The sequence below is a fragment of the Stegostoma tigrinum genome, chromosome 48 (genome assembly GCF_030684315.1).
Source record: "Stegostoma tigrinum isolate sSteTig4 chromosome 48, sSteTig4.hap1, whole genome shotgun sequence".
Classification (NCBI taxonomy): Eukaryota; Metazoa; Chordata; class Chondrichthyes; order Orectolobiformes; family Stegostomatidae; genus Stegostoma; species Stegostoma tigrinum.
This window is the reverse complement of record NC_081401.1, coordinates 1,612,088-1,633,770: the sequence shown is the minus strand read 5'-3', so window position 1 is coordinate 1,633,770 and position 21,683 is coordinate 1,612,088. Positions and strand designations below refer to the sequence as shown.

Genomic DNA, 21,683 nt, shown 5'->3' with positions numbered 1-21,683 from the left:
GGATCCATAAACTTTTGTCGTGAGGTTTCTTTCCATTTTTCCTAGCTGTTTTTGGTGCATTTCAATTCCTCACAGACAGCCATTAACTGGTTTTTCAGCTCTGTTTTATCTCTTGTCATGGCTTGACTTCTGTATTATCTCCTTCAGTTGTCAGATCGGTCCCATTAGCATGAGGGACCATCTTAGAACACAGAACATTATAGCGCAGTACAGGCCCCTCGGCCCTTGATGTTGCGCCAGCCTGTGAAACCAATCTGAAGCCCAGCTAACCTACGCTATTCCATTATCATCCATGTGTTTATCCAATGACCATTTAAATGACCTTAGAGTTGGCAAGTCTACTGCTGTTGCAGGCAGGGCATTCCACACCCTTACTACTCCCTGAGCACAGAATCTACCTCTGACGTCGGTCCTATATCTATCACCCCTCAACTTAAAGCTATGTCCCCTCCTGCCAGCCATCTCCATCCAAGGAAAAAGGCTCTCACTGTCCACCCTATCTAATCCTCTGATCATCTTGTATGTCTCTATTATGTCACCTCTTAACCTACTTCTCTCAAACGAAAACAGCCTCAAGTCCCTCAGCCTTTCCTCATAAGATCTTCCCTCCAAACCAGGCAACATCCTGATAAATTACCTGTGCCCCCTTTCCAATGCTTCCACATCCTTCCAATAATGCAGCGACCAGAACTGTATGCAATACTCCAAGTGCAGCCGCACCAGAGTTTTGTACAGCTGCAACATGATCTCATGGATCCGAAACTCAGTCCCTTTACCAATAAAACCTAACACACCATAGACCTTCCAAACAACCCTATCAACCTGGCTAGCAATTTTCAGCCAGCTATGCACATGGACACCAAGATCTCTCTGCTCATCCACACTACCAAGAATCTAACCGTTAGCCCAGTACACTGTATTCCTGTTACTCCTTCCAAAGTGAATCACTTCACACTTGTCCGCATTAAACTCCATTTGCCGCCTCTCAGCCCACTCTGCAGCTTATCTATGTCCCTCTGTAACCTGCAACATCCTTCTGCACTATTCACAACTCCACCGACTTTAGTGTCATCCGCAAATTTACTAAACCCATCCTTCTAGGCCCTCCCCCCCAGGTTATTACTAAAAATGACAATCCCCAGTGGCCCCAAAGCAGATCCTTGCAGTAAACCACTAGTAACTGAATTCCAGGATGAACATTTCCCATCAACCACCACCCTCTGTCTTCTTACAGCTAGGCAATTTCTGATCCAAACCGTTAAATCGTATTCAATCCCATAACTGTATTTTCTGCAATAGCCTGCCATGGGGAATGTTATTCAACTGCTTTACTGAAGTCCATACACACCACATCAACCACTTTACCCCCATCCACCTGTTTGGTCACCTTCTCAAAGAACTCAGTAAGGTTTATGAGGCATGACCTACCCTTCACCAAACTGTGTTAACGATCACTAATCAAATTATTCCTTTCTGGATGATTATAAATCCTATCTCTTATAGTCCTCTCCAACACTTTACCCACAACCAATGTCCGGCTCACTGGTCAATAATTACCAGTTGTCTCTACTCCCCTTCTTGAACAAGGAGACATTTGCTATTGTCCAGTCTTCTGGCACTATTCCTGTAGACAATGACGACATAAAGATCAAAGTTAAAGGTTCTGCAATCTCCTCCCTACCTTCCCAGAGAATCCTAGAATAAATCCCATCCGGCCCCAGGGGACTTATCTATTTTCACACTTTCCAGAATTGCTAACACCGCGTCCTTATGAACCTCAATCCCGTCTAGTCTAATAGCCTGTATCTCAGTACTCTCCTCAACAACATTGTCTTTTTCCTGTGTGAATACTGACAAAAAATATTCATTTAGCGCCTCTCCTATTTCTTCAGACCCCACGCACAACTTCCCACTACTGTCCTTGACTGGCCCTAATCTTACTCTAGTCATTCTTTTATTCCTGACATATTGATAGAAAGCTTTAGGGTTTTCTTTTAGGTTGATCCTGCCTGCCAAAGACTTCTCATGTCCCCTCTTGGCTTTTCTTAGCTCTCTCTTTCGGTCCTTCCTGGCTAACTTGTAACTCTCAAGAGCCTTCACGCCTCATCTTTACATAAACCTCCTTCTTCCTCTTGACAAGAGATTCAACTTCTTTAGTAAACCACGGTTCCCTCACTTGACCACTTCCTCCCTGCCTCACAGGTACATACTTATCAAGGACATGCAGTAGCTGTTCTTTGAACAAGCTCCACATTTCAATTGTGCCCAGCCCCTGCAGTTTCCTTTCCCATTCTGTGCATCCTAAATCTTGCCTAACTGCTTCATAATTGCCTTTCTCCCAGCTATAACTCTTGCCCTGTGATGGAAAATAAAAATATAGGGGCAGACGAAGGGTTAAATCTTACAGTGATCAATATGATGATGTACCGAATTACGGAATGTTGCAATAATCAATGAAATGCTGTGCCTTAATAGAATGAGGTGCCTGAACAGGTCAAGGGAGTGTAAAACAGTGGTCGTACAACTAAGCTAGCTATTAACAGCAGCTTAATTAGGTTGATTAAAGCATGTAACTGAGAAGCAAAGACTAGCATGACGTAATGGGATCAACCCGAGGCAAAGGACCGTTGTGACAGATGTAGTAATAAATAATCACTATCTTATAGACTAAGTTTGGAGTAGAAGAGACTATTGTGGCAGATGTAGTAATAAATAAGCATTATCTTAGTTTGAAGAAGAAACAGCCATAGTGGCAGAGACAGAAAGATAACATAAATTAACATTGAACATAGAACATAGAACATAGAACAATACAGCGCAGAACAGGCCCTTCGGCCTAATCTAAGCCCCTCCCCCTACACTATCCCATTATCATCCATATGCTTATCCAAGGACTATTTAAATGCCCCTAATGTGGCTGAGTTAACTGCATTGGCAGGCAGGGTGTTTCACACCCTTACCACTTTCTGAGTAAAGAACCTTCCTCTGCAATCTGTCTTAAATCTATTGCCCCTCAATTTGTACCTATGCCCCCTTGTACTAGCTGAAGTCAAAATCCTCGGAAAAAGACTCTCACTGTCCACCCTATCTAATCCTCTGACCATCTTGTATGGCTCTATTAAATCCCCTCTTGGCCTTCTTCTCTCCAATGAGAACAGACTCAAATCCCTCAGCCTTTCTTCATAGGGCCTGCACTCCAAACCAGGCAACATCCTGGTAGATTTCCTTTGCACCTTTTCCAATGCTTCCACATCCTTCCTGTAATGGGGCGACCAGAACTGCACGCAATATTCCAAGTGAGACCACACTCGTGTTTTGTACAGTTGCAACATCACATCACGGCTCTGGAACTCAATCCCTCTACCAATAAAACCTAATACACCGTATCTATGTACATGGACACCAAGATCCCCTTGCACATCTACACTACCAAGAATCTTTCCATTGACCCGGTATTCTGCCTTCCTATTATTCCTCCCAAAGTGAATCACCTCACATTTATCAGTATTAAACTCCATTTGCCACCTTTCTGCTCAATTCTGCAGCATTGGCTTACTGCCTAAGTGTAGAAAGATAACCCATACTGACACCATTGGGCATGCTAGCAACCTGAGAAAGAGCATGATAACTGAAAATGTACAAAGGCTAACAAACCCTGAGGATCGGGGGCGATCGGGAAACCACTTTCTGATTGTCACAGCTTTTGTTTGCAAATAAAAGTTTAACTTCCTGAAGAATTCTCCGTGTCTTCTGGTAGTTTCTCCGCTACACCTGCAGTATACACCTATCCCTTTCCATCACTAAAGTAAACATAACAGAATTGTGGTCACTATCACCAAAGTGCTCACCTACCTCCAAATCTAACACCTGACCTGGCTCATTACCCAGTACCAAATCCAATGTGGCCTCGCTTCTTGTTGTCCTATCTACCTACTGTGTCAGGAAACCCTCCTGCACACATTGGACAAAAACTGACCCATCGAAAATACTCGACCTATAGCATTTCCAGTCAATGTTTGGAAAGTTAAAGACCCCATAACAACTACCCTGTTACTTTCGCTCCTATCCAGAATCATCCTTGAAATCCTTTCCTCTACATCGCTGGAACTTTTCAGAAACCTATAGAAAACTCCTAACAGGGTGACCTCTCCTTTCCTGTTTCTAATCTCAGCCCATACTACCTCAATAGATGAGCCCTCATCAAATGTCCTTTCTGCCACTGTAATACTGTCCTTGACTAACAATGCCACACCTGCCCCTCTTTTACCACCTTCCCTGGTCTTACAAACATCTAAACCCTGGAACCTACAACAACCATTCCTGTCCCTGCTCTATCCATGTCTCCGAGATGGCCACAACATCGAAGTCCCAGGTACCAACTCATGCTGCAAGTTCACCCACCTTATTTCGGATGCTCCTAGTGTTGAAGTAGACACACTTCAAACCATCTTCCTGCCCGCTGGTACACTCCTGCGACCTTGAAATCTTATTCATGACCTCACTACTCTCAACTTCCTGTTTACTGGAGTTACAATTCATGTTCCCTTCCCCCTGCTGAATTAGTTTAGACCCTCCCAAAGAGCATTAGCAAATTCCTCCACCCCCCCCCCCACCCAGGATATTAGTGCCCCTCTGGGTCAGGTGTAGACCATCCCATTTGAGGAGATCCCACCTACCCCAGAATGAGCCCCAATTACCCAGGTATCTGAATCCCTCCCTCCTGCACCATCCCTGCAGCCATGTGTTCAACTACTCTCTCTCCCTATTCCTCGCCTTGCTAGCACGTGGCACTGGTTACAAACCAGAGATAACAACTCTGTTTGTTTTAGCTTTAAGCTTCCACCCTAGCTCCTTGAATTTCTGCCTTACACCCCATCCCTTTTCCTACCTATGTCGTTGGTGCCTATGTGGACCATAACTTGGAGCTGCCATTCTTTCTCTTTCAAACGTGTCATCTTTCCCCAGGCTCTTTTAATATCATCCACAGAGGTTTTAGATAGATCAAATTGGTGTTCTCTGATAGGGTGGCATGGTGGCTTAGAGGTTAGCTCTGCTGCCTAATAGTGCTCGTGACCTGGGTTCAATTCCACTCTCAGTCAACTGTCTCTGTGGAGTTTGCACATTCTCCCTGTGCCTGTGTGGATTTTCTCCGGGTGCTCCAGTTTCCTCTCACAGTCTAAAGACATGCGCATTAGATGGATTGGACATGCTAAATTGCCCATTGTGTTCAGGGATATGTACATTATGAGGGATGGGTCTGGATGGAAATGTTTGAAGGTCAGTGTGGACTTGTAGGGCTCAAGGGCTTGTTTCCACACTGTAGAGATTCTATGAATAATCCTTCAAATTCTGTACAATTTGATCTTCCAATATATCAGGTGGAGTCTGCCCACCCTTAGTTGTTGTCAGGAGTTCATGTTTCTTTTCCCCTGCCAATATTTCTTATGACTATCAGTTTCAATGGGCTTTGAGTCATAGGCTAGTTGTATTGTTGGTAGGGGAGGGTCTTTGGTGCAGAGATATTATTTTCACTGCCAAGTTAGACACCTGTTAGGGGAGCTCAAGGCATACAGCAAAATCATACAGAGGGTACACCAAATTTAGACAAATGGCCAAGAACTTTTAAAAGGGGGAGGTCTTAATTCCTCAGCCAGTGTCGGTCTGTTGTCCAAGATTTAGTCCTTTATTTCTCCAGTGACCCTGCTCACAGCACCAAATTGTTAAATCTCATATTTCCTAATGACAGTCCAATGATAAAATCAGTTACAACTTTTTTTTGGCACAACTTTGTTACAGCTCCAGATTTTCTTCACAGTAAAGCATTCAAAAGCTTCAGATTGTGTACAGCTAAAACTTAGAGCTCACGTACTGCACCCCACCCCCCAATCAAACCTTTGATGCTACTGGTCAGCGGCACTGGGTCGCCCCTCTGTAATTGGCTCCCTCGTACAGCATCTTAAAGAGCTAGTCGGGCTGGTGATCCAACACTGGTCATGATGTTTTCACAGATTTTTTAAATCTTTCTCCTCAAAGTTTTTTAAGAAGGATAACATTTTGCCAGCTGCACTTTCTATCTCGTTTAAGACAGACTTGCTGTTGTTTAACTCACTGAGACCACATTAAGAAAATATTTCCCTCAGGTTCTCTGTCTACTGTCAGCCATTTTCTGCTGCATTCCACCAGCCATTTTCTGTTCAGTTATGGGCTGCTGTCAGCTATTTTGTACTACTTAATTATGGGCAACCCTATCACCACACACCGTTGGGACTGTTCGAGGAAACCTCATGCTAACACAGGGAGAATGTGTGAACTCCACACAGACGTTACCTGAGGATGGAATTGAATCCAGGCTCCTCCTGCTGTGAGACAGTAATGCTAATCACTGACCCACTATGGTGTTTGAGTTGTGGAGTTGAGATGACTGACCCCCAACAAGCATAACCATCTTCCTGTGTGCTTGGTATGACTATAACAACTACGAGCTTTTCCCATTGATTATAGCTTTGTTTGGGCTCCTCTGGTGCACATTTGTTATAGTGCAGCATTGAAGTCAAGCGCTGTCACTCTCACCTCACCTCTGGAACTTAGCTTTTGTTCATGTTTGAGCCAAGGCTGCAATGAGGCAAGAAACTGAGTGGCTGTTGGTGGAACAAGTGCTGCTTGTTAGCACTGTTGATGACACCTTCCATCGTTTTACTAATGACCTAATGGGACAATCATTGGCTAGGTTGGATTTGCGCTGCCTTTTGTCCCGAAGCATTTTTCCATATTGTTGGGCAAATGGCAGTGTAACTGTACTGGAAGAGCTTGACTAGGGGAGTAGCAAGTTCTGAAATGCAAGTTTTCACGACTGTTACTGGAATGTTTCCCCAGAGCATTTGCAACATCTAGTGCAAACAACTGTTTCTTGATAACACATGGAATGAATCAAATTGGTTGAAGTTTGGTATCTGAGAAACTGGGGACCACCGAGGAAGAGAGATGAATTATCCACTTGACAATTCTGGCTGAAGATTGATGTGAATGCTTGTAAAAATTGTGAATGAATCGCAGAAAAGTTGTCTGCAGAGACAGCAGGTAACAGGGAAGACAAATGGAATTTTGGTATTTATTGTTAATGGAATGTAGTATAAAAGTAGGGAAGTGTTGCTGCATCTGTGCAAGATATTAACAAGAGATAATAGGAACTGCAGATGCTGGAGAATCCGACATAACAAAGTGTAGAGCTGGATGAACACAGAGCAGCATCTTAGGAGCACAAAAGCTGACATTTTGGGCCTAGACCCTTTTCTGATGAAGCCCAAAATGTCAACTTTTGTGCTCCTAAGATGCTGCTTGGCCTGTTGTGTTCATCCAGTTTTACATCTTGTTACCTAAGGTATTAACAAGATGGCTTTTAGTACTGCAGCCAGTTTTGTTCTCCTTCCTTGAGAAGGAACAGACTACGATTGGAGTCAGTTCCGATCAGATTCACTTGGTTGATTCCAGATGTGATGGATTTCTCTTATGAAGAGAGGCTGCACTGTTTAGGGCCATATTCTCAGGAGTTTAGAAGAACAAGAGGCAGCATATTTAAAACAGGCATGAAGTGAGTTACTCCTATCAAACGGTCACAATGTGTGGAATTAACAAATGCATCGTGCGATGAATGCTGGAACAGGAAGTAAATCCAGAGGAGAACATAGACAGTGATAATGGGAAAGTCTTTTTTTTAAAAAATGAGCTGCTTGTCCTGGTGTTGGTCTGGATGTGCCTCCCAGGTTAGTCAATGTGCGGATCCAGCTGTTCACCTACGGGTTACTGTAGATGTTAGCCCCAGTTGTGGACCTGGATGTTAGTCCCAGGGATTAGTGCAGATCTAATACCCAGCTGTTAGACCCAGTAGTGAGTGCAGATGTTAAACCAGGTGTGGGTCCAGCTGGTGCTCCTGGGATTAATGCAGATATTAGTCCCAGGTGTGGAAAGATCGCGGCTCGTCGAAGTTCGGGGCGGGGGCTGAGTCACTCGCTTACTAATTGGACAAACGGCGCGAGCGCGGTCACCGACGGTACCATATGATTGGCCATTCAGTGAACCGGCAGTCATTGGCTGGAGATCCTGTCAATCAGCGAGTTCGGGGGCGGAGCCTGGGATATCAGCGTCAAAGAATATGGCGCGTTTTGGGGTAAGTAAGTAAGCGAGTGAGTGGGTTGTAGAGAGGTGGGAAGGAGGGGGAGGGGAGAGAGAGTAAAAAAAAAAGAAAAGAGGGTGAGGAAGAGATGCTGCTGAGGGGTGGTAAGAGAGGGGGAAGGGGTTTGGGTTTGGGTGAAGGGCAGTGGGAAGGAAATGAAGTGAGGGAGGGAAGACAGGAGGGGAGAGAAAAGTAGGTTCAGGTGGGGGTTGGAGGGCTTGGGGTGGAGGGGGTGTTGGAGGACTAGGCTGGGGGTGGGGGATGAATAGAGTAAATGGTGAGGTTGGGGTGGGAGAGAAAGTGGGTGGAGAATGATGGAGAAATAGAGGCAAGATGTAAGTGGGGGGAAGAGAGGTAGATGAAGATGAGGTGATGAATTTGAGGTGCAAGTGAAGTGGGTGAGGAAGGGGAACAAGGGAGGCAGGAGAGCTGAAAGAAAAGAATGGAGGAGGCATGTGGAGTGAGAGGGGAAGAGGTGGATGGGAGATTAGAGGAGGAGGGGATGGAACTAGGATGGTGGGAGGAGGAGGAGAGGAAAAAAACAACTGGGAAGGAAAAGGAGAGTAATGCTAACTGGGAAGAGTGAGAAGGGAGTGAAGTAAGCAGATGAAGAATGTGTAAAGCTATGGCACAGGTCTTTGTGAGTGCTTGTGTATGAATCTCAAAAAGCTAGCACCATTGCAAAATTCTACAGGGTAATAGGAAAGACAAATCAGATGTTAGCCTTTACTTCAAAAGAATGGAGAATAAAATGTGTGTGGGGGATGATACTAAACTATGCCACAGATTGCAGTTGGGATACTGAGACTAGTTTTGGTTACTGTATCTAAGGAAAGATGTTGGACAGAGTGCAAAGAAAGTTCACTAGGTTGATCCTGGGTATAATGTGATTGGCAAATTGGAGACATTAAGTAGGTTGGGCTTGTCAAATTTAGAAGGATGAGAGGAAACCTGAACTTATGAGATTCATAGTGAAGTTGAAAGGGTTAATGTGGAGAAGCTGCTCCCTGTATTTCTTTGAGTACTCCCCACTTTCTCCCAGTCCTGATGAAGGATCCAGACCAGAAATGTCAACTTTGCTGCTCCTCTGATGCTGTCTGAACTGCTGTGCACCTCCAGCTCCATGTTTTATCAAGTCTGACATCCAGCATCTGCTTTCCTTTCTTCCAGGTCCAGAACAGAGATAAGAAGGAATTTCTCCTTTTAAGAGTGCCTGGATCTATAGAACCACAGATGGCTGTTTAAAGGCTGGGTTATTAAGTATATGCAAGGCTAAGATAGATTTTTAGTCATTGAAGGAATCAAGGGTTATGGGTAAAGGGCAAGAAAGTGGAGTCGAGGATTCTCAGTTCAGCAAGAAAGTGGAGTCGAGGATTCTCAGTTCAGCTGTGATCACTTGAAGGGTGGTGCAAACCTGATGGGCCAGATGGTCTGCTTCTGCTCCTTCATCTTCTGGTCTTATTGTCTAAGTAGCTGTAAATCAGGAATGGATGGGAGGCAGGTAGTTGAGAAAGTGCCAAACACTGATACTGTGCAAGTTGTTGGAGCTGCAGACTGACAGGTCCTTGTGTCATAATGGACTGAACTTTCAGAGAGGCCAGTGAGATAGTTGATGCATTTTCAGGTTAGCAGAAGTAATGAGCAGTGTGCACAGGTTCAGTGCTGAGGCCTGAACAGTTTTACAACTTGTATAAAGGACTAGATTGAAGAAATGGAAGTTGCCAAATTTGTTGATAAGTAGGTGGATAGGAATGTAACTTGTGAAGGTAGCAAAGGGATGTGAATAAGTTAAGGGGGTGGATAAAGGTCTGGCAAATGTGGGAACTGTGTAATTGTTCAGACTGGCAAGAAAACAAAGAAAAGGGCATATGATCTAAATGGTGAAAGAGCACAGCTCTGAGATGCAGAAGGGCCTGGGTCTCCTTCAATAATGGCACAAGGAAACTGGGATGGGAAGGAAAGAAGGTCAAGGGAGTGGGAGGCAGAGAAGAGGGTAGGAAGGACATGAGGGTATAGTGGAAGGGGGAGCGAGAGAGGGAAGTTGATGTGTGAGAGAAGAACGTAGAACAATACAGCGCAGAACAGGCCCTTCGGCCCTCAATGTTGCGCTAGCCTGTGAACTAATCTAAGCCCACCCCCCTGCACTATCCCATCATCATCCATATGCTTATCCAAGGACTGTTTAAATGCCCCTAATTTGGCTAAGTTCACCACATTGGCAGGCAGGGTGTTCTACACCCTTGCCACTCTGAGTAAAGAACCTGCCTCTGACATCTGTCTTAAATCTATCACCACTCAATTTGTAGCTGTGCCCCCTCATACAAGCTGACATCATCATTCTTGGAAAAAGACTCTCACTGTCCACCCTATCTAATCCTCTGATCATCTTGTGTGTGTCTCTATTTAAATCCCTTCTTAGTCGCCTTCTCTCCAATGAGAACAAACCCAAGTCCTAGCGAGTTTTGAGCCAAGTCCCCCAGTCCTTCATAAGGCCTTTGCTCCAGACCAGACAACATCCTGGTAAATCTCCTCTGCACCTTTTCTAGTGTTTCCACATCCTCCCTGTAATGGGGTGACCAGAACTGCATGCAATATTCCAAGTGAGGCCACGCTAGCATTTTGTACAGTTGCAGCATGACATCACGGCTCTGGAACTAAATCCCTCTACCAATAAAACCTAACACACCATAAACTTTCTTAACATCACTATCAACCTGGGTGCCAACTTTCAGGGATCTATGTACATGGACACCAAGATCCTTCTGCACATCCACGCTACCATTGACCCAGTATTCTGCCTTCCTATTCTTCCCAAAGTGAACCACCTCACATTTATCCACATTGAGCTCCATGTGCCACCTTTCAGCTCAATTCTGCAGTTTTTTCAAGTCTCCCTGCAACCTGCAACATTATTCCACATTGTCCACCACTCCACTGACTTCAGTGTCATCTGCAAACTTACTAACCCATCCACCTATGCCTGCATCCAAGTCATTTATTAAAAATGACAAACAGCAGTGGTCCCAAAACAGATCCTTGAGGCACATCACTAGTAACTGGTCTCCAGGCTGAATATTTTCCATCAACCACCACTGGTTACCTTCTTACAGAAAGCCAGTTTCTAATCCAAACTGCTAAATCTCCCTCAATCCCATGCCTCCGTATTTTCTCCAATAGCCTACCATGTGGAACCTTATCAAAAGCTCTGCTGAAGTCCATGTACACCACGTGAACTGCCCTACCTTCATCCATATGCTTGGTCATCTTCTCAAAAAAACTGAGGTTTGTGCGACGTGACCTGCCCTTGACGAATCCATGTTGACTAGACGAAGACTGCACATCGGGAGTAAAGAGGGGTGCGTGTGGGTGGTGGGAGGGGGAGGAGGAGGAGGAACAGGAGATGGGGATGTGGGACGTGGTGGAGGTGAGGGAGAATGGTAGTGCCTGGAGGGGCAAAGGGAGATGGGGAAAGGGTGAGATGAGGTGGATGTTAAGAAAGGAGAATGGAATGGAGAAAGGGAGATGGATAGATGAAGAAGGGTCAGGAACACAGAAAATGAGAGAACAGTGAGGAATGGAGGGCAGGGGTCAGAGAAAGCATAAGTTTTGGAAGGTAGGGTGGAGGCGGAAGGATGGGCAGGAGTTTAGGAGGAGAGAAGAGGGGTAGAGCAGGAGAAGAGAGTAGAGATGGATGAGGGAAAGAGTGGGTGAAACAGTGGGTGGTTGAGGATTGATGTCACTAATAAACTTATACATATTTGTACCACAAATGCAGAAACATTATTACTTTTGTTCACTCCAGGCTGCTGATTTACAGAGAGAGCAATTTCGTAGATACTTAGAAAAAGGCAATGTGCTGGATATGCTTACAAAAGGTAAGGTGCTGGTTTCATATTTTTTTTTCATTCGTGACATATGGGTGTAACTAGCTGGCCAGCAGTTACTGCCCATTCTTGGTTGTCCTTAAGAAGGTGAGCTGCCTTCTTGAACCCTTGCAGTCCATGTGCTGAAAGTAGACCTACAGTGCTTGTAGGGAGGGAATTCCAGGATTTTGAACCAGCAACAGTAAAAGAATGGCAATATATTTCTAAGTCATGGTGGTGAGTGACTAGTAGAGGAGCTTGTAGTTGGTGGTGCTCCAATGTATCTATTGCATATGTCCTTCCAGACGGAAGTGGTCGTAGGTTTGGAAGGTGCTGCCTAAGATCTTTGTTTTTATGAGTTGCATCATAAATGCTGCTGAACGTCAGTGGTTAATGACAAACTGGAAACTATAGAAACAGGGTTGGGCCATTTGAGTCTCCTCTGCCATTCAGTGTTATATTCCTGCTTCCTCTTTACACTGCCTGATGCCTCAAAAATCATAAAATTTATCTAAACGTATTCAATATATACTTGTTTCCTCTTGGAACCCCTTGCAAGCAAGGCCAGTGTATTCTCTGCTCTCTTAATTGCTCGCTGCACATGCTTGTCTCTTGGCTGGCTTACATCAACATCTAGATCCCTTTGTACACCCACATTTCCCAATTTGAAATTTTTTTCATGCTGATACGTATAACTTCACATTTAGCTACGTTGTGGTGCATTTGCCATGTTGTTTTCAGACTTGCTCAACTTATCTAAGTCACCTTGAAGTGTCCTTGCATCCTCCTTTTTCCAGTTTTGCATCATCAGCAAACTTGGAAGTGTTGTGTTTGCCTCAATCATCAAGGTCATTAATTTATATCATGAGTAAGTGGGTCACAATCACTGATCCTCGAGGATTAGCCACGGCCTGCCAGTTGTGGCAAAAAGACCCATTTTCATCCCTGTCCATGTACCAATTCTTGACCCACACAAATACACTATCCCCCAACCCATGTGCCCAATAACCTTTTCTGAAGCGTGTTTATCAAAAGCCTTCTCAAAATCCAAGCATGCCGCATTAGTGGCTGGAATGGTGTCAGAAATGGGGTGCCACTGGGGCAGGTACTTGGTTCTCAACACGTTACAATTTATGTAACAGGTATGGATGAACGTATGGTCACTAAATTGCTGATGACACCTTAATACATAGGAAAGTGAGTTGGGAACAGGACATAAGGTGCCTACGAAGGGCTAGAGAGAGGGTACGTGAGTGGGCGAAGATCTGGCGAATAGAGTTTAAAATGGGCAATTGTGAAATTGTTCATTTGGCAGGAAGAATTAAATAAAAAAGCATATTATCTAAATGGTGGGAGGTTGCATATCTGAGATACAGAGAGATCTGGTTGCTCTGCTGCATGAATCACAAAGTCGGTGTGAAGGCCCAGTGATCTGGAAAGCTGGTACGACATTGTTTTATTGTGACGCTATTTGAATATGAGAGCAGAGAGGTTGTCCTTCAGTTGTATAGGGTTCTGGGGAGACTGTAATTGGAATAGTGCACAGTACTTACTGTACTTACAGAAGGGTATGAGTGTGTGAAACAGTTCAGAGAAGGTTTATTAGTGTAATAACTAGAACGAGTGGAGTGCCTTACGGGAAAAGGTTAGACAGGATAGGCCTGTATCATCTGGAGTTTTGAAGAGCCAGAGAAACATCTAAGATCCAGAGGGGACTTGACTGAAAAGATATGGAAAGGATGTTTCCACTTTTTGGGAGATTCTGGAATGAGGAGACATAGTTTAAAACTTGAGATTAATCTAGTTAAGAAACAGATGAGGGAATTATTTTTCTCCTGAGGGCTGAGAGTCTTTGGAATTCCGTCCTTAATCAGTGGGTGCAGAATCTTTAATAAATATTTTTTAAAGTCAGAAGTAGATGATTACCAAGGAGGTGAAAAATTATCGGTAGGGATGTAGAGTTGAGCTGAAAATCGGGTCTTGTTCTTTGTATGTCAATATGTCTTGAGCACTTGCAATGAATGTATAGACTTGAAACAGTTTTATTTTTCAGTGCTGGTCATCCTGTATGAAGAACCAGAGAAGCCCAACAATGTCATGGAGTATCCTTTACTGATCAGCAAATGTTACCTGTTCTCTCTGGCCTCATTGAGAAACTGTGCCATAACAGCTGTAACAGTTTTGTTCATTTTCGAGGTGCCAGTGCTGTTGCAAGATCAGAAGTTATTGCCGATGGTTCTCCGAACCTGATAGCGTTGCAGTGATCTTGATAGCCTTAACAGTCTGTGTCTGAAAGAAACAAGACCTGAACAACATTCCGGCTTGGGCAAGTAAATATCAAGGAACATGTGCCAGGTAGTGACCAACTTCAACAAGAGAGAATCACATGTCACATATGACATTCAGTTTCCTTGCCATTGCTAAATCTCTCTCTTCTGATACCCCCATCACCCATCAGTTTTGACAGGGACTGAACTGAACAGAATACTATTGCAACAAATCTTGGCACAGGTTAGAAGCTGATCACACCTGATCTGAGAGCAGCTTATCTCTGGCATCTTAACTAAATCTAACTTGTTCCATTTTGCTGTCATTTGAAGCAGCAAAATCCAAATCTAAGGTTTTAGGAAAGAGATGTACAGGAATGTGAAGAACCAATTTCTTCTGCATCATGTGGTAATGACCTGAAACTCATTGCCTACCAGGATGGTTGGAGTGGAGAATTTCATTAATTTCAAAAGGAAATCGAATAGGATTCGCATGAAATAACCTTGCAGGACATGTTTTTGATTTACTCTGACTTTCCACTGGAACTTTAGAAAAGATATTTGGTTAGAGTGTTAAGTTCTGGAATTAAGAGGGGTGTGATAGCATTGAAGAGGGTGGAGAGAGCATGATCCAGGATTTGCCTGGGACTAGATGAAAAGAGATTAGATAAACTAAACTAGGGTTATTTTCCTTAAAGCAGAGGACACTGGAGGTGGGGCACGGAGAGACTATCAAGATATCTCAAATTATGACTGTTGATAGGAAGAAACTCCTTCCCTTTGATGAAGTGGTTTGTGACCAGGGGCATAGATTTAAGCTAAATGGCAGACTGTTTAGAGGACATGTCAGGAAAATCTCTTCACCCAGAGGCTGGTGGGAATCTTGGAACTCACTGCCTCAAAGGATGGTAGAAGCAGAAACTCTCCATAGCGTTGGATAAATATTTAGGTGTGCACTTGTGATGCCAAAGCATATAAAGCTAAGAGTCAAGTATTGGAAAATGGGATTAGAATAGTTTACTTGTTATTTATTTCTGGTGTAGATGTGGTGACAGAAGAGCCTTTCTCTCTGATGCAGATCTCTATGACTATGACTCTGCGATTTAATAAATTTCGTAGGTTGTTTGTTTTCCTACTTATCTTTTGACTCTATATTCCTTAATGTTTCATAATGCCTATTGCTACCTTGACCTTTAATGTCCATATACCTTGTTATTTAGTTTAAATGTTGCCCTTATTGTCATACGAAAGAGGAGAGACAAGAAATAGGACCAGGAATAGATCATTCAGCCCTTTGCCTGTACTGCTATTCAAATGGATAATGACTGACTTGACTCTCCTCACATCCACCTGCCTCCCCTTTCACCATAAAGCTTGGTTCACCTACTGGCCAAGAATCAATCCATCTGAGTTTAGCATTTAAGGCGAAGTTATATTTTGGAATCATTACAGAAATGTAACTCCAGCACAAGCTATACTGCTATATTATGCTATTTGTACCAGTGGTATTGTAGAAAACAAGAATCTCGAACTAATGGGTCTGCCTGAGAACGATCTATTTTCACATTTCTTTGTGCATTGCTCAGTGGTGTTACAGTTTTGCTGTACTGAAAGAGAGCTGTGTCTATCCTTAATATGTCTTAGTTTTTTGAAACAGCATTTGGCCATAGGTCCTGAGCCTTCAGATGTATTAGCACTGCGACTTGAAATAATAGAACTGAGACAAGAATACCAATTGCAGCTGGAGGAAAATAAAGAACTAAAAGAGAAGGTAATGCATGATGCCATGTGTTTCTGCTGAGTAATGAGTACTATCTCACTCACTGTCCGTGAGATGGCCCACGGTTGTATGAAGCCATTTGAGTTGTTTCATTGTGGTGGGGCTGCATGAATCCAGTCAGATTTTCTCAACAGTTAGAGCCATAAATGGATGAAGTGCCACTGATACCTACAGCAAACTTGATTTTTACCTCATCAAATTACGATTTTATGCTCCATTTATCAGTCTCTAAATCTATTCCAGTGATGAACCTTTCCTCACTGGATTGTTTTCCTTTTGTTCTCAAACAAGGGTGGTTGGCTGTGTTGAGGGTTAATGTTGAAGTTCTGAGGAAGGGTCACTAGACCCGAAACGTTAACTCTGCTTTCTCCTCCACAGATGCTGCCAGACCTGCTGAGCTTTGCCAGCAACGTTGTCGTTGAGTGTTGAGAAATACAAATTTATTTTATTTAATTTTTAGTTCAGGCTCTCTACCACACCAGCAGGAAAGGCCAGACAGCTTGCCAAATATGGCTTTCATATGAGGCCCAATCACACTCTCTAAATTCCAGCGCAAATAGGAAGAGAAGTCAGTGATGCTCTCATTTCTTGGGTATTGCATGGGTTGAGTACATCCTCAAGGAAAGAAATATTCTCAAAGGCTGGGGTCCTTGGATCAGTAGGTTTAAGAAAACAGCAGCTCGTGCCTGACCTTTTGTCACATTGGAGCAGGTAGTGAAATTTAATGAATCTGGTGAACAAGTACTAGTGAAGCTTCCGGATTGAGTTTGCTTCTTCTGACACTCACAGATATGATTGGAGGCTCTTCTATCACAGCTGCCATTCTTATGATTCCAAAACGACACCATGTGGTTGATGCTTAATGCCTTTCTGGGCTTGTCCTGGTAGACAACACATTCTCCATTAAGTAATTCAATGGATGCATTGCAAAGCAAAAAACTGTATTTGATTTGACATGTGGAGTCTTATGCAGTTATATGAATGATTTGGATATAGGTTATGTCACTATAATCCTGCTGGACCATAGGGCTGAGCTAGAGATGACTGGTGGTGGTTTAACCTGAGTGTCACAGTGCCTCCAGTGAGGGGAGAGGTTGAGATGGAGAGTCCTTCATGAGAATCACAGCTGGAGCAGGAATTAAACCCATGCTGTTGGCATCACTCTTTGTTACAAACCGGAGTCCAGTCTTCTGAGCTAGCTCATTGCATTGATTTGGTTGTCTGTACAAGAGGAATGATGAAGTTTGGTGAAGAGAGAGTAATTTAGACTCAACCATGGGGGAAATAATACCATGTACCAAGCCAAATGTTTTAGGAGAAAAGAATAGTGAAAAGAAAGGCGGATTATAAATTGAGATTCTTCATGCAGGAACAGAGACTTTTTGGTTCAGATAGACATGTCCAACTTGCGTTCAGGTTGAAAACTCCGTATAAAACATGTAGATTCTGAATTTTATATCTTGTGTCCCTGAAAAGGATATTAACAAGTATGGGGTGATATGCTACAGTCAGAGTTTTACTTACTGCACGTGTGATACAAAAATGATAAAGCCATAAAAATGAATTGGTAAAGGTGTATGAGGTTAGCGGCAGTTAAGGGAGGTGAAAGCTGAGATAGGTTTGAGAAATGAATGTTTTCTCACAGGACCAGAGAAGGTTAAAGATTCTAGAAAATGATGAAGGTTTTGGGAGGATGATCAGATTGTTCCCACTAAATGAAGCCCAGAAGATGAAAATGTAGGAAGCGGAAGCAAGACTGGGCAATTTCTCTCATTGAGACTCGTCCACCATTCACTGTGATCGTGACTGATTCTTTATCTCAGTGGCATCCTCCTATTGTCTCTCTAAGCCCCTTGATATCAAGTGTCTAGAAATAGATGTAAGGTAAACAGGAGCAGGAGTAGGCCACTCAGTCCTTTGAACCTGCTCTGCCATTCCATTTGATCATGAGTGTTCATCTAACTTAGTACCCTGTCCACACTCTTTGATCTCTTGCCCCCAAGAACCATATTTCACCCCATGAAGACATTCAGTGTTATGGCCTCTGTTTCAGTAAATCACACAAGCTCACCACTTGGAGTGAAGAAATTTAACCTTGTCTCGCTCTTAAACACATTCTTAAATTGTGAGCCCTGGTTCAACTCTGCCCTTATCCACCTTAAGTTTATTCTGTCTAATCCTTTTGAGTTTTATAAGTTTTGGAGATTCCCTCCACCTCTTCATTTTTAACTCCATTGAATATAATCCCAACTGATCCAGTCTCTGTTTATGTGTCAGGCATCAGTCTGGTAAATCTGTTCATTTCTTTCTTCAATCTTTTCAGTGACCTGGCCTCCATAGTCTTGTCTGTTTGAGATTCCACAGGTTTGCCAGCCTCTGAGTGGAAACTTTTCTCCTCATATTAAGAATGAAATGCCTTTCCAGATTTGGACTGCCGAAGTAAAACGCTGTCTGATGAATCTTGCTTCACACTGGTCAAGTTCTATGTACAGAGTCTACATTGAACTGTTGTTCGTTTTAAAATCCTGTGGTTTTGGTGCATTTTTGTAGAACTATTCATTTCCTCACTGATTTTTATTGAACTACAAAATAAAATTATTTCTTTGAGAGCAATGCCGAATTTTCAGGGACAGTGGTGGAAAGATGGAGGAGGACCTGAAATGTTAACTGATTCTGAGCTTCTCCAGCAATTTCTATTTTGATTTTTGATTTCTAGTGACCGTAGTTCATTTGGTTTTTATGCAGACTGTAAAAGTTTTTGATATAGACATCTCTGGGAAGCTCATTTTAGTGACGGCTAAAATATTTTGATCTTTTGTCCACAGCTTGCACAGTTTGAACTGCCAAAAGAGACAGGACAAACTGAATAGCGAATCAGGAATTTCCATGTTGTCAGAAGGCGTGAAGTGAATTTGGATTATTTCAGCTTTGGAAATCCTATCAATTTTGGGGACTTATAGGGCAGAAAATCAGCCAGCCCTTTGTCAAATAAGTTGCCACTTTCAGCTGACCACATCTCTTTCAAATGAGAGAGCAGCCCGATAGTCCTCTGGCATTATGGCAACTTTACCTTTACCATACAATGATGCAGTTGCTGTATTGTGTGCTTGTCTGCAGAGCAGCATTTGGAATTAAATATTGAAACATACTTCAAAAAATGTGTTTAAATTAGAACAATGTATTGGTTACATGAGGAACTTTGATTCAGATATGAAAAAAACAAAACAAACTGTTCATGTATTGTTGGAACTGTCTAAAATGTTGTATTCAAGTTGGAATGATGTTCCCAGAGACCTGAGAGAGATTTCAATGATTGTTTGGCCTAGGTTTGTTAAGCACGAAGTTTGTGGGGAGGTGTACTGAGCTTGTTAAGAAGTACATTTTGTCTTACATATGCTGCTAGTTTGGGTGCAACAGGTTAATAGTACAGGTGGTGCAATACAGTCCCTAGCATTGCATTATCTGGTCACAAGCCAGACTGAACAAATGGAACTTGGCAGCACTTGAGTGCAGTTATTAACCTCCCTTGTTCACCGTTCATGCCAGCAGTTTGGCAGAAAGTGCATTCTGGTTATCAGACCCACTAACTCAAAACTGGAGTCCAGTACCTTAGAGCAGCAGGTCCACAGGAATAGTATTTTATCAGTAAAGTACTTTTATTAATAATCTGACTGACAACAGGACTAATTGGCTCCATTAATACACAAACCCTGTTGCTGCTTGTAGTTGTAAAGGACTTCACTGTTTCTCTTTTTTGGATTTACTCAATAAATTTGCTTATACATTTGGTGTGTTTATTAATTAAACTCAATCTGAATTCATATAACTACCATCCTCTCTCCATCTTTCCCTGTGATCTCCCTCTGCTCTTCCCTCCACTCGCTCTGTCTTGCGCGCGCGCTCTCTCTCTCTCTCTCTCTCTCTCTCTCTCTCTCTCTCACACTCAATGTTTCTTGCACATCCCCTCTCAATATTGTGGAAGCCTACTGTGTTTGTTGAACTTGTTGGGAGGCACACATTTATATAATGTCAGTGGAGTGACAGGAAGTAGTAATTGTCAACTGTTTTCTTTCTCAGACGGGAGAAAGTTAGTGGGGTGATTCAGAAGCTGCTTTTCTTGATTGAGAGCAATGACCTGAACTTGGGTGTTCAGACAAAGTTTCAGACTTTGCAGATGACACAAAACTTTGAAGCAGACTGAACTGTGCAGAAGATAAGGATTGATTTCAGTAGGACATAAGCTGATGCAATTAGATGGATTTAGAGTAGCTGAGACAAGCCTGCAATAATCCATCTTACTGGAGATGCAGCATGAAAGGAGGAGTACAATTCTATTTCAAAAGATGGGATAAATTGTTGGCAGGTGGGATGAGAAAGTGGTTGAAAACTCAATAGGTATCCTATAAATTGAGGTATTGTGCACAGAAGCTCAAGATAAGACACCAGTTCTGTCACACTTCAGACATAATGTTGGATTCAGACAGCACAACCCAGGGAGGATGTTAAATTGTGTCTATTTGGACCAGTTCAGAAAATGAATGCTGAGGCATTTCAGTTACATGGTTAGGTTGGAGAAGTTCAAGATTCACTTTCAAGAAGGGGGTGGCACGGTGGCTCTAGTTAGCACTGCTGCCAGCAACCCAGGTTCGATTCCACCCTAGGGCAACTATGGAGTTTCCACATTCTCCTCGTGTCTGCGTGGGTTTCTTCCAGGTGTTCCAGTTTCTTCCCACTGTCCAAAATTGTGCAGGCTAGGTGGATTGGCCATGAAAAATTGCCTGTAGTGTTGAGGGATGTGTAGAGTCAGTGGGTTAAAGAGGGATCTGTCTGGGTAAGTTGGTGTGGATTTGTTGGGCCAAAGTGCCTATTTCCACACTGTAGGGATTCTATGATGGTTGAAGATTGAGAAAAAATTTGATAGAGGAATTCAGAAGCATCGATTAAAACAGTAGATGGTGACAACCTGTTCTTATTGATAGATGGGCTGTTTAACCAAGGACACCAATTCAAGGTAATTGGCAAAAGAACTGCTGGTGACTTGGGAGAGTAGTTAAGAATGTGTCAGCCAAAGGTGTGCTTGGAAGCAAAGTCAAGTGAGTCTTTCAAAAGGGATTTTAATAAGTACCTGAGAGTTTTCTGCTCAGGGTGGGGGAAAGAGACTGGCTGAGTTTCTCTTGCAGAGTGCTGACCTGAACATGCTGAATTGTCTCGATCCATGTCATCATTGAATGATTCTAAGAGTTTTCTTTGCTGTTAGAAAGCCCACTTATATTGCATGGTTCCATTAAGGTTGCCCTTCAACCATGGTGTGCATATCTTAAAAGAAGATGCTGTTCTTACAGTCTGCACAGTCACAGGCAAACCAAGTGCTGCCACACAGTGGTCTGTGAAAGTTCGTAAAACTTGTTCAGCTGTCTTTCTGTTTTTCAAGTGTTACAATTTTACAAAAAACAAGATCAGTAGTAAAGCTTAGTCATAAGCAAGATAAGGTTAATTTAATCCACAAATTATTGTTGCAATTGTCTTATGATAAAGAAATACTTATTCACAAAAGCTGATAATGATTAATGGTGTGTTCAAATAAATGATATTTATAGGTGGCA

The 21,683-nt window shown here is 43.0% G+C and overlaps 1 protein-coding gene across 1 annotated transcript; it reads left to right on the top strand.

Annotated features, from left to right (window-relative positions):
* The first annotated feature begins 8,095 nt into the window (after positions 1-8,095).
* On the top strand, positions 8,096-19,865 carry LOC125450149 (c-Myc-binding protein-like). Its single transcript, XM_048526157.2, has 5 exons — positions 8,096-8,164; positions 11,973-12,045; positions 14,087-14,135; positions 15,945-16,071; positions 18,906-19,865. The coding sequence occupies exons 1-5, from the start codon at positions 8,150-8,152 to the stop codon at positions 18,948-18,950; spliced, it is 309 nt and encodes a 102-aa protein (XP_048382114.1). The 5' UTR covers positions 8,096-8,149; the 3' UTR covers positions 18,951-19,865.
* The last annotated feature ends 1,818 nt before the right edge of the window (positions 19,866-21,683 follow it).

Excerpts from the sequence above, each read along its gene's own strand:
- LOC125450149 (XM_048526157.2), top strand. Across the intron at positions 12,046-14,086 it reads GCTGGATATGCTTACAAAAG|TGCTGGTCATCCTGTATGAA; the intron begins GTAAGGTGCTGG and ends TTTATTTTTCAG. Across the intron at positions 16,072-18,905 it reads ATAAAGAACTAAAAGAGAAG|CTTGCACAGTTTGAACTGCC; the intron begins GTAATGCATGAT and ends TTTTGTCCACAG.